The sequence below is a fragment of the Pterocles gutturalis genome, unplaced genomic scaffold, assembly GCF_000699245.1.
Source record: "Pterocles gutturalis isolate BGI_N339 unplaced genomic scaffold, ASM69924v1 scaffold19730, whole genome shotgun sequence".
Taxonomy (NCBI): domain Eukaryota; kingdom Metazoa; phylum Chordata; class Aves; order Pterocliformes; family Pteroclidae; genus Pterocles; species Pterocles gutturalis.
The window spans coordinates 43,557-56,837 of NW_010143890.1; the positions used below are offsets into that span (position 1 = coordinate 43,557).

Here is a 13,281-nt window from a genome sequence, read left to right on the forward strand (position 1 = left end):
ACAAAGCACACAAACACAGATTAAAGAAGTCAGTTTTGCTACAGACCAGCAGGATTGAAATCCTCTCCTTTCAAAGAAGACACAATTAGGAAAGGAAGAAGGTCTCCCGCATGAAACACCTGTAAAAATTATTCCTATCAAAGGCGCAGTAATATAACAGACATACCATCTTCACTAGTATGGGGCTCTGTACTAGCATCTTGGTCCACTTCCTCTAATGTACCATGTTCGCTGTATGGGCTGTCACTGAAGGGAAACAAAAGGTTGAGCAGCGAGAGAAACCACAGCATGAAAAGGATGCTTCAATGGGCATTAAACTTCAGTCCCTTTCTTCCCCAGTCCACTTGGGGTAACTGATGTCTTCCACACATATCAAAAATATTCCTCCTCCATGAGATCATGTAAAGTTATTTTCTAATGTTACAAGGTTTTGTGCAACATAATTCTCATGACGTGCTATGAATACACAATTACTGAAAAATTCTACACATCTCTCTTTCAAACAACATCTTCAGTTAAGAAGTTCCCAGATCCTTTGAATCCTTTAATTTATAAAAAGTGTGTGTGTGTGTGTTGCTAAGAGAGGAAAAGAGCAGGGGGAAGGCATCATGAGCTGAAATTTGTTAAGGTGGTTCACAGCCAGAGAACCAGTTTCCTACCTGGCTGTGGGCTCTGCACAGCACACCTGTCTGCCTCTGGCTGGACACAAGGGTAGCTTTCTCCACAAAATGTTGTAGCAAACCACATCATAACTGCCTTTGCTTCATGTTTTTTTACAGCTAACACTTTCCTATGAACCTAAATGCTGTTCTCATTTATCTTCATACTTCTATTGTGTGCGAAAGTCATTCCGTATCGCAGGAGTTATCTACACAACCAGTCTAATGATTTTGTTAAGAAGATAGAAGGGTAGCGTTCTGACTTACCAGTAGTCATCTCCAGCCATGCATTTTTCATACACTGGGCCATCAAGTTCTTTAGCATCTGGAAAAATAGCCTCATGATGGATGATGATAGTTTTGATTATCTCATTCACGTGTGCCTGACAAGACACCTGGTCTTGTATGTCTGGAACAGGCATCAGGGTTGGCCCAAAACAAATGGCCAGGTTGTACGGATCCATCATGTTTTCATCACTGTACTGCGAAAGGCTGTTAGAACAAAAAAATTAAGAAAAATTGACTTTCCACCGTGACTAACCTTATTCTGAAAACTGGAGAAACTTTATTTTCCACAAAAACTTAAGAGATTTCCTGTTCCCCTTGACACTTAATCCCACATAAAGTAACAAAAAAAAAAAGGGGGGGGGAGATTTCTTCAATAGCCTATATACATTATAAAGTGAGTTTGTATCACATACATATATGTGGATGTATGTGTTCCCACATTATTTTGTCTAGTGTATGCTGACCGAATGGGTTAATGTAAAATGCATCAGCTGCTACTGCTTCTGTCTTATCTGTGCTTATCCTTGGAGGCCTGAGTGGACTGGATCCAAAGTGGGTATACATGCTTATCATTTATCATCAGACGCTGATGCATGTCTCCCATCAACTGCCTATATAACTTAGGCTTCTGGAGGCAACTAAGTTCCTGGATCTTGCAAAGGCTCTTGTGACTTCTGGTTTCTGTTTTTACCATACAACCTAAAATCCCTGAGCACCTTGCCTTCTGCCTACAAACTCTCACAAGGGTTTCATTTTGGAAGCATCCAAACAAAAGGCTTTGATTGTTCATGTTTTTGCAAGCTCTCCTTTCCTCCAGAAAACGCAACATTACTAGTTTTCAATTTTGATTTTCAATGAAAAGTTGCTATTTATTCCCTTGGTTAAAAGCATTGACATTTCTAGTGGAAATTCTGGCTTTTGAGTGGTTCTGTGCAGAGCCAGTCAAACAGAAATTTAAGTGCTGGGATGCCCTTTACCTCAGTGTTGTTCTGCACTCTGAAGCAGTGTATGAATTATTATGTCTGTCTGTGTTTAAATACAGCATCTTATTCCCTTTAGAAAGAGAATTCTAGAGAGTATTTTCCATGTACGAACAATACAAATTAAAGAGGCAAACCTTCTAAATGATTCCCTTCATAACTAGCTTGTAAAATTAATTATGCTGTCCCTTTTCTTATGCCATGATTTATTATCATGTCCTGTGTGTTAATTGGAGACATCTTGTTCTACTGATTTATAAGGTGGTTCAGCCTTTATATGTGTGCAAGAATGTGTAAAAAAGATTATAACTGTCATTGTGCAACATGTGAAGCTCTGCTGGTGGCTGGTAACACTTGGTACTCCTCAGGGCTCAATACTGGGGCGGATACTGTTCAACATCTTCATGAACTACCTAGACAACGGGATGGAGTGCACACTTGGACAACTTACAGATGATGCCACACTGTGAGGGACGGGTGGCAGTAGATATGCTAAAGGTCAGGTTTACCATTTAGAAGGATCTTGACAAGATGGAGAAATGGATGAACGGGGATTTCATCAAGTTCAACGAGGATGAATGCAAAGTCCTGCCTGTGGGATGGAATAATCCCATGTAATATTACAGTCTGGAGCTGACTGTTGGATAGCAGCTCCCAAGGAAATGCATTGGGAAAAGCACTTCTTGGACAAGAAGTTGGACGTGATTCAGCAGTGTGTCCTCCCGCCAAGAAGGCCAGTTGTCTATGTGGCTATATTAGGAAGAGCAAAGCCAGCAGGTCAAGGGAATTGTTTATTCCTCTTCCACTTGGTGCTTGTGAAGCTGCACATGAGTACTGTGTCTAGTTCTGAGAGACTGACAAACTGGTGCAAGTCCAGAAAAGGACTACTGAGATGGTTGGGGTGCTGGAGCATGTGGGTTACAAAGCGAAGTCGAGAGAACTGGGTTTGTTCAGCCTTTAGAAGAGAAGGCTAGTGGAGAATCTAGCTTCAGTCTTCTACTATGAAAACTATAAACAAGAGAGAGTCAGACACAGGTACACAGCAAAGGGATGAGAGGCAACAGACACAGGTCACAGCAAGGGATATTCCAACTGGAAGCAGGAAAAAAATTCTTCACTACAAGGGTGACCAAGCACTGGGACTGACTGCCCAGGGAGGCTGTGGATTCTCTGCCCTTTGAGGTTTTTGAGTGTACAAAGCTTTGAGCAACTTGATCTAACTTTAGAAGCTTTGAGCAGGAGGCTAGACCAGATGAGGTCTGCCATGAGGTCTGATGACTTCATGTGGCCAAGCAGGCATAACTGCATTTGCAAAAAGCAGAACTGGATGTGCAGAAAGTCAAACTATGGGAATGTTTTCTAGTGGATGTACCAGGAGCAATTTGGAGGTAGTAAGGGATTTGGCCTGCTTTCTAAATTGCATTCCTTTGGAGAGCAAAGATGTAGCTAACACAACCATGTAACAAGTACAACCTCTGGTCAATCTGTATGTGTAAGTTGAGGAGAAGATGTGACATAAGCCTTTGAGACATTTACAATATCGCTTTTGGGGTATGAATTCATGTTTCAAATGAATGGTTATTTTCACAAAACTTTATAGACTTCTGCCCCTCTTTTAAATATTGCTTGAAAGCGGCTCAGAAATTACTAGAAGAAATAAAATGGGAACAGCTGTGAATACAAGCATGCACGCATAACCTGGCTGCAAAGGCCCTGTTTCTATAGGAACAGACAGGATGGATGAAATGGGGAAGGTCACAAAGACAGAATGAATCAGCAGAGGGCAAATTTAGCAAAAAAAAGAGGAAAAAGGCAATATGAAACCAGATATAACAGGAAGCAGACAATATGGCAGCAGGAAGAGAAAAGCTAGAATCAGGGCAAAATGCACAGGAAGCAAAATTTGCAGTTAAAATACTGTGGATAGCAAAACCGGAGAGGGCTGTGAAGGACTGGAGGGTGAAACACAATGCAATCGCCCAACCTGTCTTTTATTTTCTCTTTGAGAATTAAAGATGACGAAGACATGAACACCACTTTCCCTTTCTCACACAACCCTCCTTGCAGCAGCTGCCTGTTTCCCAATGTGAGAACCAAGACATTTACATCAAAGCACACACAGGGGATGTATGTTCTCTATACTGGTAGACCTATTACCAGAAAATAGAAGCAGCAACACAAAGTCTCACTCTGGCAGTACCTAGCACCAAATAGGTAGCTTGTAGTGCCTGTGCTGCTTGAATATACTGTTTATTTTTCCCATCAGGAGATTAAAATCATCTTGAGATAATGAAAAAATTTTCTACTTTCAAATTATGTAAATTATTTTCAAGGTACTTACAGTTTGTTTTTTTTCTTATCAGCTTATTTTGTTATCAGTTTTAATCCTGTAGCCTGCACTCCCCACTTCAGACAACACTTTAATCTGTCTTATTACAACCTTGCTCAGTTTTGGACAAATGGGATTTTAATTTGAATGAAAATGGATGTTTTCCTTCTATTTTCATTGCCAATTAGAAGATCATCTTTTGTGTTATATGGAGTTTAAATGTAAATTCCACACAGAGTATGAGTAAACCCGAAGAATTTCAACACCAGCAGAGGAAGGCAGATAAAGGTCTAGTACCTTGGGGAATGATAAAGCACTTACTGGTTGAGGAAGGCGAAGAGGTATCTCATCACTATAAGGACTGACCTAGGCAAAGTAAGGAGGAGTTTGCGGATGTGAAGAGCCCTCTCATAGAGATTGTCTATTCCTGCAAACAGAAGAAAGTATTTTAAGTTCCCTTTCATATGATGGTCTAAAATAGCATTCAGTCAGTTTACTCAATTTACTTTGATTCTTTACTATCACAGGTCCCTAGCCGATATCTTCTCATTTTGGCCTATTAGAAAAATAAGATCTGAAAGTCCTTCTACCTCTCATTAAAACCACACATTTAAAAAGTAACATCTTTAAATGCAAGAAGTCGCAAATCTGCCTAAGGTAAAACCTGGGCCACTTGGTAAGCTAGACAGCTCACAAAACCACAGTATGAGTACATAAATAACCTGAGAGAGAGGAGGGATGTTTCCCATCAGTTTCAAATACAGATCCATTCTCTTTATTTGAATGTTCATATCAGATATACTATTCCAACCACCAAGCTTCTCTAATGAGTTTTTGTAATCAAATGTCCAGCTATAACTCCATTAATGGCAAAGCAGGAGAAAGGCCTTATGTTTCACGGTGTATAAGCAACAAACACAAAGATCACATGTATTTTCCCAAATGATCTTGTAGCAGTCCACCAAAATTCTTCTGAAGTAGGAAAAACAAGGTCAGCTTAATAAAAGCATCAGTTCCTAATGTCTTATAACAAGGATGCATTATCTTCTGTGTTGGTCAGAAAGATTATGTGTCTGCAAGTGGAGCAGTAATGGGATAAAAGGATAAATTGTTCTTCAGAATATCTCAATTTTTCACTCAATGTGTTTTCTCTGTAAATGACACTGTTGGAAACAACCTAAAATTTCAGTAACGCTTTTTATGTCAGCCGAGAAAGAATGCTGCAATAACAACATCTAGGGGAAATCTTAGCAGACTACATGAGAAATACTGTCCAGTAGCACTGAAATGGACATGAGAATTTGGAAATAAGAAACAGGAGCCGATTCCAACAGCTGAAAAGTAATTTCTACCACAAAATGTGGTATTTAAGAGTACACATTTAAAATAATTACTTACACAAAAACGTGCTAACTGTAAACAGAGTTCCTGGTGTTTATTTGTGCTCTTTGGTATGGCTATTTCTACCAATCAGCATTTATTTGTAGATGCATAGTGTTGACTTATGTTTCTTAGAAGAACAACTGGCATCTAGTAATTAGCATTTTGGTTCCAAAAACTAAGCATAAGCAGAGCATGTGGGCAGCGCATAGAAGTGCTGTAGTTCATTAGGAAATGCCAGTGTAGTAAACTGGGGAGGAAAACCTGTTCCCATACCTGCATTTACAAGAGATCCCACTGGCATGCTGGGGAACAGATTTTGGGATGGGGTGAAACTCAGCTTTTTGGGAGTTTCTGCAGAAGGAGAACAGCCCGCCACCACTTGCATGAAGGAAGCCCCTTTGTATTGTGATATTTATTGCGAGAACAGCAAAGCAAAACTCCTGCAGGAGGCATAAACCCACTCCCTAGCAGAGTGGCTGAAGGCTGGAACGGTGTCTCTGATGAGATGCCACCGACCGCTGCAGAGCTGGTGGGGAAAAAGACTGCTGACAAGTTGTATAATTTATAACCTAACGAGTCATACTGAACCCAAACTCTAGCAGAAAATCAGTTCAAGCCATTACACTTTCTCAACTGGAGCACGGGACTTGAAATTTATTTTTATGTTTCTGTTGAACCTGGACTCCATGAATCACACAGAAGTATTCCTGCTTACTGGTTAAGAACCAGAGTCCACGGTAGGGACACGCTAAGCCTGGGAGCTGCTCGCACAGCCAGGACCTGCAGAGAAACAACAGTTCTCCTCTCCCTTTCCAGGGCATGCCACATCTCGGAGATACCAATGCTACGTACCCTCACTTCTGCACTGTAGTGCCACACTGCTGTTCTGCACAACCCACAGACACTGGTTTTAGTGCACCTGCCCAAACTAAGCAACTCTCCAAAACTAAGTGGAGGGAGCCTGACTGTCCTTCAGTTCCCAATCTTCCAACAAAAGCAGCTGCTGCTGCAGCTACTGGCACCTTGCGAGTCTCCAGCTCAGCCGACCTGCCCACTGACAATCCTGTCTGAGTGCCTGTACACAGAGTTGTAGGTCTGGGCGGTTTTGAGCCTGTGTGCATGCACGCAGGTGGATCTTCTATGGAGTGGGGCTGAGGGAGGAAGGTCCAAAGGTGTTTTGGTTACATCTTTCAACGCTCCTGCCCTCAGCAGCACTGCACAGCTCCTCTTCAGCCTTTCTGCCCCTTGTGCTGGATGCGGAAAGCTGGAGGGAAGTTGTGACGCAGTGCCACAACCTGCCTTCTGCATTAAAGCCTTTCCTGGCTAATGCCTTGTGCTGCAGCCCTGCCTCTTCCAGACAGTTCTGGAGACTGGCCCTGGACCAGGTTCAGTCATCACTGAACTCAAATCAGACCCAAGAAATGCACTGGCTGAGCTCCCAGGTGGGTCCATCAGCTCCTTCCAGCAGTGCACTTCCCATCTGGATGCAATAGCTCTGCCTAAACCAGTAAACTAAACCAGGATGGGGCAGTCTTGAGCACTGGCAGGCAGCTACCACACGGTAGTTATCACACCCTCCAATGCACTTGTGCTCTGTGCCAACTACAACTCTTCCAAGCAGTTCCCAGATGTGGTTCACAGGATGCATGGGCCAGGAACTGGTCTTAGTAGGCAGCATGGACACGGCACAGTTCGTCTGTAATGCCGTGCGTTGAGCTATCCCAGCTGCTCTAGCAGGGGCATGATCAGTACTAGCAGGTCACCTCTACACTGGGGCTGCTACAAGCTATACATGCTGGAATGAGGTGTGTGTATTTCTAACACCTTCCTGGTAGCCCAGTCCCAGTTTCCATGAAACCCTCTTTATTGAAAATCTAAACTACTGCCAAGTGGTAAATTCATGTGATTTCCACGTTATTTCAAAAGGCTTGCTTTTCTTTCTCAGCACTGATTTGGTTTAAAAGAGACACGTAACAATATAGTGTGTTTGTGTGCTGCTTTTAAATGAGGAGCCAAATTTCATAGCTGCTTGCATGTATGCAATGCGTGAGTGTTTGGGTACGCAGGAAAGAAGGAATGACTACAAAAAGATTTTTCTGCATCCAGGCAGAAGGAATTTGCAGCTCTGCTGCTTCCCATGCAGAGGGAAGAGAAAGCATTGCTTTGCCTCCACTGGCTTTGCTAAACAGAGCCTCAGGGCAGAATGGCCATCCAGGCTACAAACTGGTTGTTTCGAGAAGCCACTGGCAATCCCAACACTGCAGAAAGCTGGTTGTATCTCTCCCCTCACAGCACTTTTTTTGAAGAGCCACGTTTCATTACTCTGATTTTCAAGAACTGTAATTATCCCTACCTCAGTGCCTGGTGAGGTATTACCCACTTCTCAGCTAAGAAAACTGAAGTGCTGGTATTACATGACTTGTCCTAATAATGCAATTAGCTGCCAAGCAGAAATAGAAATCAGTGGATTTGAAAACTGGTTCATTACTCTAATGATATGATGAGACTCACATTCCCAAACACAAGCAACAGGACAAGCCTCCAGCAAGGCCAAGCACACTGAGAACTAATGTGTCTTCTCTGACTGTGGAAGCAGGAGAGGGAGATCTGTGTGAAGGACACATTAATATCAACCATAAATCAAGACTACCATCAGGAAAATATAACAAATAGAGGTGATTATTATTTTCTAGTTCCCAGTTCTCAGGGCAGAGTGAAATTTTTGGAACTCTGGTCTTATGCACCTGCCTTCCAGACCTGTCTCAGCCATGAAGTTCAAACCCACAAATAGGAGAGTCTCCTGCCAGCCAGATGAGAACGTGTTCGGTATGGGAACACTGCTCCTGTCAAAGTGGAGCTACAGTGCAGCCCAGAGCACAGGAGACATTTGTGGGGTGAAACACGAGAAGGGGAAGAGGCCAGATGCTGGGGCTTCATTACTCTAACAGTCCGTGGAAGAGCTGGGCATCTGTTCCCTGAGCTGTTAATACATTTTTATCAGACAATACTGGAACGAGGAGTTTGGTTTTCTGTTTATCCATAAAATTTTCTAGGCATCTAAGTATCAGAAGTGTTTGGGATCTAAGGAGCCCCCACCATCTACTAGAAAAAATGAAAAACAGAGAGCTGGAAGGACTCTTCAGAGGTCATTTAAATCTATAATATCACCTTTTGACTTTGCCTCAATCACTTCTGAAAGGCATCTGTCCACCCTGTTCATAAAATCCTCCAAAGATGCAGATCACCACCTCCCCAAGAAAAGCTGCTGAGGTGCCACCTTACCTTGCTCTTGGAAAACTTTTATGTATTGATCTCCCATGGACTTCCTCCCCAAACAGTTCTTGTCCTTGAACTGGATGAATGAATCCAGCTGAGACTAATGCCATTGCATAAATGAAAGGATTACTCATCAGCTAGCTAGCTGCCTCTGTCAGCCACAGAGTTCTCAATAGCATGAGATTGGCATAAATCCTAGCTACTCAAATGTTATATAAAAGGTGTAATTTTAAGTCTCCAAGAACACTGGAACTTGTTTGGGAGAGGTGGTGTCACCTTTGCTGACTACAGAGACACACAGTCAATGAACGTCCACCTTTCTCCTCCACGGGAAGTAACACATTTTAACCACCTGGTGACTCATGATGAGGCTTTTCCAAAGGCAGACACTAAAGTGAAACAGATCAAAAGTGAACAATCTGCCTTAGAAGAGTAAAGGAAACCTGAGAGGGGAGAAAACACAATTACTAATACAAGCCCGCAAATACAAATAAAATAAAACTAAATTATAGATGAAGACAGGGATACATTCATTCTAAATAATATTAAGAACATGTAAATTGAAGTTTAATTAAGCAATAATCCTGAAGTAGCGGAGCATGTAAAAGGTAATAAATATTCAAATAAATAAATGCAGCACTTTGATAATAGAGAACAAAAGACCTTTGCAAGACAGCAATTGCTGGTGGTTCCGAAATATTTTGGGCTAGCTGGACAGCAAGTTGAAAATGCTACAAAAGCACTGTACTTTTCCTGTTTGTGGTTCTACACATGGCTTCTCCTGCAGTGGTGGTGTGACATGGCTATCCAGTGAGGAGAAGGTTCAGCCTGGGAGCAGTCAGAGCTCAGAAACATGAGTTCTGGATTGTGTACATTCTACCACCCTCTGTTAACAGACATCCTCCATGGACCAGTCTCAGGAGGAAAAGAAGAATTGCAAACATTTTGCAAACGGAAGATATTATTGATCAGAACATGTGGAAGGAGAACCCTGATGTCAGCAATGAATGGTGTTCCACTAACAGCCAGTGCTGCGCAAGCTAAGCTTATTTCACAGGCAAGGGTAGCACAAAGGAGGAAGAAGAAAGCAAACAATGGCAATGCAAGCTATTTCTCTCCTTTAGGACCACTGTTTTGATGGATAAAATCCAACGTGGTATCTCTGCATGGGGGTTACTTACTTCTTTCACGTGGAGGGGTGCCTGCTAGTAACAGAGTGAAAGCTTAATGCATATTTTATGCACCCGTTGAATGTCAAATGGGATTGAGTTATACTTGCAGATGTAATTTTTATGGTCAATTTGCCGCTGACTAGTAATCTGCATGAATATGTATTAGTGCTGAAGTTAACAATTTGTGCCTCTTTACACTTTGGTAGATGAGTCCAATCCAACTCAAAGACATGTACGTATTAACTCAGCAATGCCACTTTACAGCTCTCTCAGATCTACTTAAGAAGGCATTACACAGGAGGAGGACAAACACAAGTCTCCATTGTCAGTTAGGGAAGGAAACAGTTGTCATTTTGTCAAAACTTTTTCAGGAAGAGCTGACAATTCAGAGTACAGTTTTTTTACTTCTCAAGTAATGGGCAGTGGTCTGGAACAGCAATAAAATAATTTCCTTTCATAACATTTATGCCTTGAGGTAAATGGACACTGCTGTCAACAATAGATTGAAATGATGAAAATCAGAAGGAAGAAAGATATAAGTTTTCATCCATCCTTGCATCTTAGTTTATCAAATTTAAGGCAAGGGAGATGAAACCAAGAAGAATTGTAACGATCTGAGCAGAAGCTGAGCTGGGTAGCGAGATGTGCCTGCTGCTGCATTGCACAGCTGTGTATGTAAAAGTGAACCATAACTCAAGCGTACATGAACCCACACCAGGAGAGAAACTGCAGTCCCCCAGCAGTGAAGGTGAATTATGGCCAGCCCTAAGCACAGCTTCAGTACCTTCTGCCTCCATGTAACTCCTGTTACAAATATTTTGCTTGTGTTTGGCCTAACCTGTTTCTACAAAGGGCCAGAGAAGAAGTGCAGTGCAACTATCCTCCCTTCCCCCCACCTTATTTTACCCTCTGGATTGCTGGAGTGCTGCTGGGAGCAATAGTAGCCGCTCCTTTTGCTGAGAAGGCAGAATTATGGCCCATAATCGGATGGATTCTTCACGTTTTGTCCTACCTTTCATGCTTGTCATAATTTGGCCCAAATTTTACCTAAAACAGTTCATATGCCCAAACAGAGTAACATTGTTCTCATGAACAAATTGCCCTAAAAGTCACAGTCATTTTGCACAGTTTCCACTGTATTTGCAAAAGGGAAAGCACTAAATCACAATGCTCTATTTCATTTGGAAATATATGCATAAATGCAAAGGAATTCCTCAGCGGCTGTACTGAGGAAAGGTTCATTTTGCAGCTGTAGCCTCAATTATGCTTGACATCCATAACGAAGTACTTCAGTTTCAAGGGGCTTTTCACTGGCGATATTACATTTCCATATGAAATGTGTGACATTCTGCCCTTTTACAGTTTTATGTGAACATTAACTTTATGAATTTGCTTTCTCCCTTCCCCCTTTTACAACAATTTCTGCCAACAATTAAAAAAACCACACTGACATTTACCCTGAGAAACTATCTGAAAACAACTTAATGTTTATTCCTTTCCTCACTCAGAGAGAGAGTGAATGCAATATGAATTAAGAGTATTTAAACCCTCTTGATTAAAAATATGAAAGCTTTCTGGACCTTACATATCAACCGTGATCTAAAGAAGTTACAGTAATGTGTGTTCTCACAGAGGAAAAGGAGTCTGGCCCTGCTCCCATTAACATGAAGACCAACATACTTAATATGTGAGGCCACATGAGCACAGAAAAGTAAACCAATGCAACTATCACGGGTTCAAAGTCTGAAGTGGGAGAAAAATCTTGGCTAGATTGTTTTCCTTTTTGCAAGATATACAAAGCGTTAAGGTTAAAAGATAGCAATGGAAAAGGTCTTTAAGACCGACAGGTTTTGATAGTACGTGCCATGTAAGCGCTATTTAAACTAAACTGTGACAGTCAGTATATTCTGAAATGCTTGTTTTTTTTTATTAAAAACAAAAAAAGCGCATCGTATTCCCTGGAAGTGGTGGACCACTTGATGAAGCGCATAGCCTAGGTACACAGCTGTAAAAACACTCCACCTCACGCTTCTCAGATAATCAGAAGATGCAGACACACAGCCCACTGTTCCCACAGCGTGGTTCTGGGGCTGGCTGCAGGTGCAAGGCACAATAAAGTTTCTTTCTCTGCTCACACCACACTCAAACCCCTCACTGTGACAACACAAATAAACCCAAAGAGAAAACCCCTCAAAGAGAAAACTCCATTTGTCCTGCCATGTTCCAAACTTACCTCGCTTCCCTCCACTGAAGGAAGGCGTTGACATACCATTACAGTGGTTATCATTTCCCTAAAAATAACCTTAGGGAAACCAAACCAAAAAACAACAAAATCATCCTCCCCGGCTTCCTCCAAAACCTGCCAGAAACAGATCTGGGACTCTTACAACATATTATCAGGAAGAAAATTCTCTGTTTTCTTCTGTAACAGCAATAGCAGAAGTCAAACCTAGCAAAACTACTCAGTCATTACAGCTTGTTTTGACAAGCTGTCATAGAGATGATAATCCAGATTTACGACAGTCTCAGAGAACATTCAGTCTAAACCAGGATCAGATGGCAACACCTCTTTCCCAATAACTGTCCCATTTAAAAATGTGGCTAGGAAAAGCACCAACTTTGTTCCAGGCTATTAGTTGTTATGGATTTCAGCTCTGCTGGATGACATTTATATAAAATAGGTTGCAAATTCTTTCACAAGAAAATAATCTGTTGCCTACCTTGAACATGCAATAGTTGGACATCCTCAAAGGAAACCAAGGCCTAATGCTAAGGATCTAGTATTAATTGCCATTTTTCTTGGAAGCTCTTAATAACAAAAGACCATTTTGGGATAACTGAACTGGATCCCTCTCAGACAGTGATACTCTGTGAGGCTGGTGAATCTCTCCTGCCTGTGCAGATGCCACATATACATTTCCAGATACCCCGGCCTGTCTTCAGAAGCTTCGACAGTGAATGGAAACTCTCCAAAATCATGCAGGTTCCTCTTCTTGGAACACATTTAAAAGGCTGTTTTGAGCAAATATTTTTACATCTCCTAAGCGCTTATTTGTATAACTCTCTGTAAGCCAAATACTCATTCTTAATATTTACAATTCTAAAGCTCTTCGACACAGCAGAGTGCAATACCATCTCCACATACAAGAATCACCATTTCTAGTTTTCTTAATGGTTAGTTGAAATAACAAAGT

The 13,281-nt window shown here is 41.7% G+C and overlaps 1 protein-coding gene across 1 annotated transcript in view; it reads right to left on the bottom strand.

Moving 5' to 3' along the window:
- Positions 1–13,281, bottom strand: part of SRGAP1 (SLIT-ROBO Rho GTPase activating protein 1) — a 72,585-nt gene that overhangs the window by 11,196 nt on the left and 48,108 nt on the right. The window contains exons 15-17 of the mRNA XM_010084929.1: positions 4,578–4,683; positions 927–1,151; positions 167–246 (exon numbers count right to left, since the gene is read on the bottom strand). Of these exons, the coding sequence (XP_010083231.1) occupies positions 167–246; positions 927–1,151; positions 4,578–4,683 (411 nt within the window). The remainder of the gene's footprint in view (positions 1–166; positions 247–926; positions 1,152–4,577; positions 4,684–13,281) is intronic.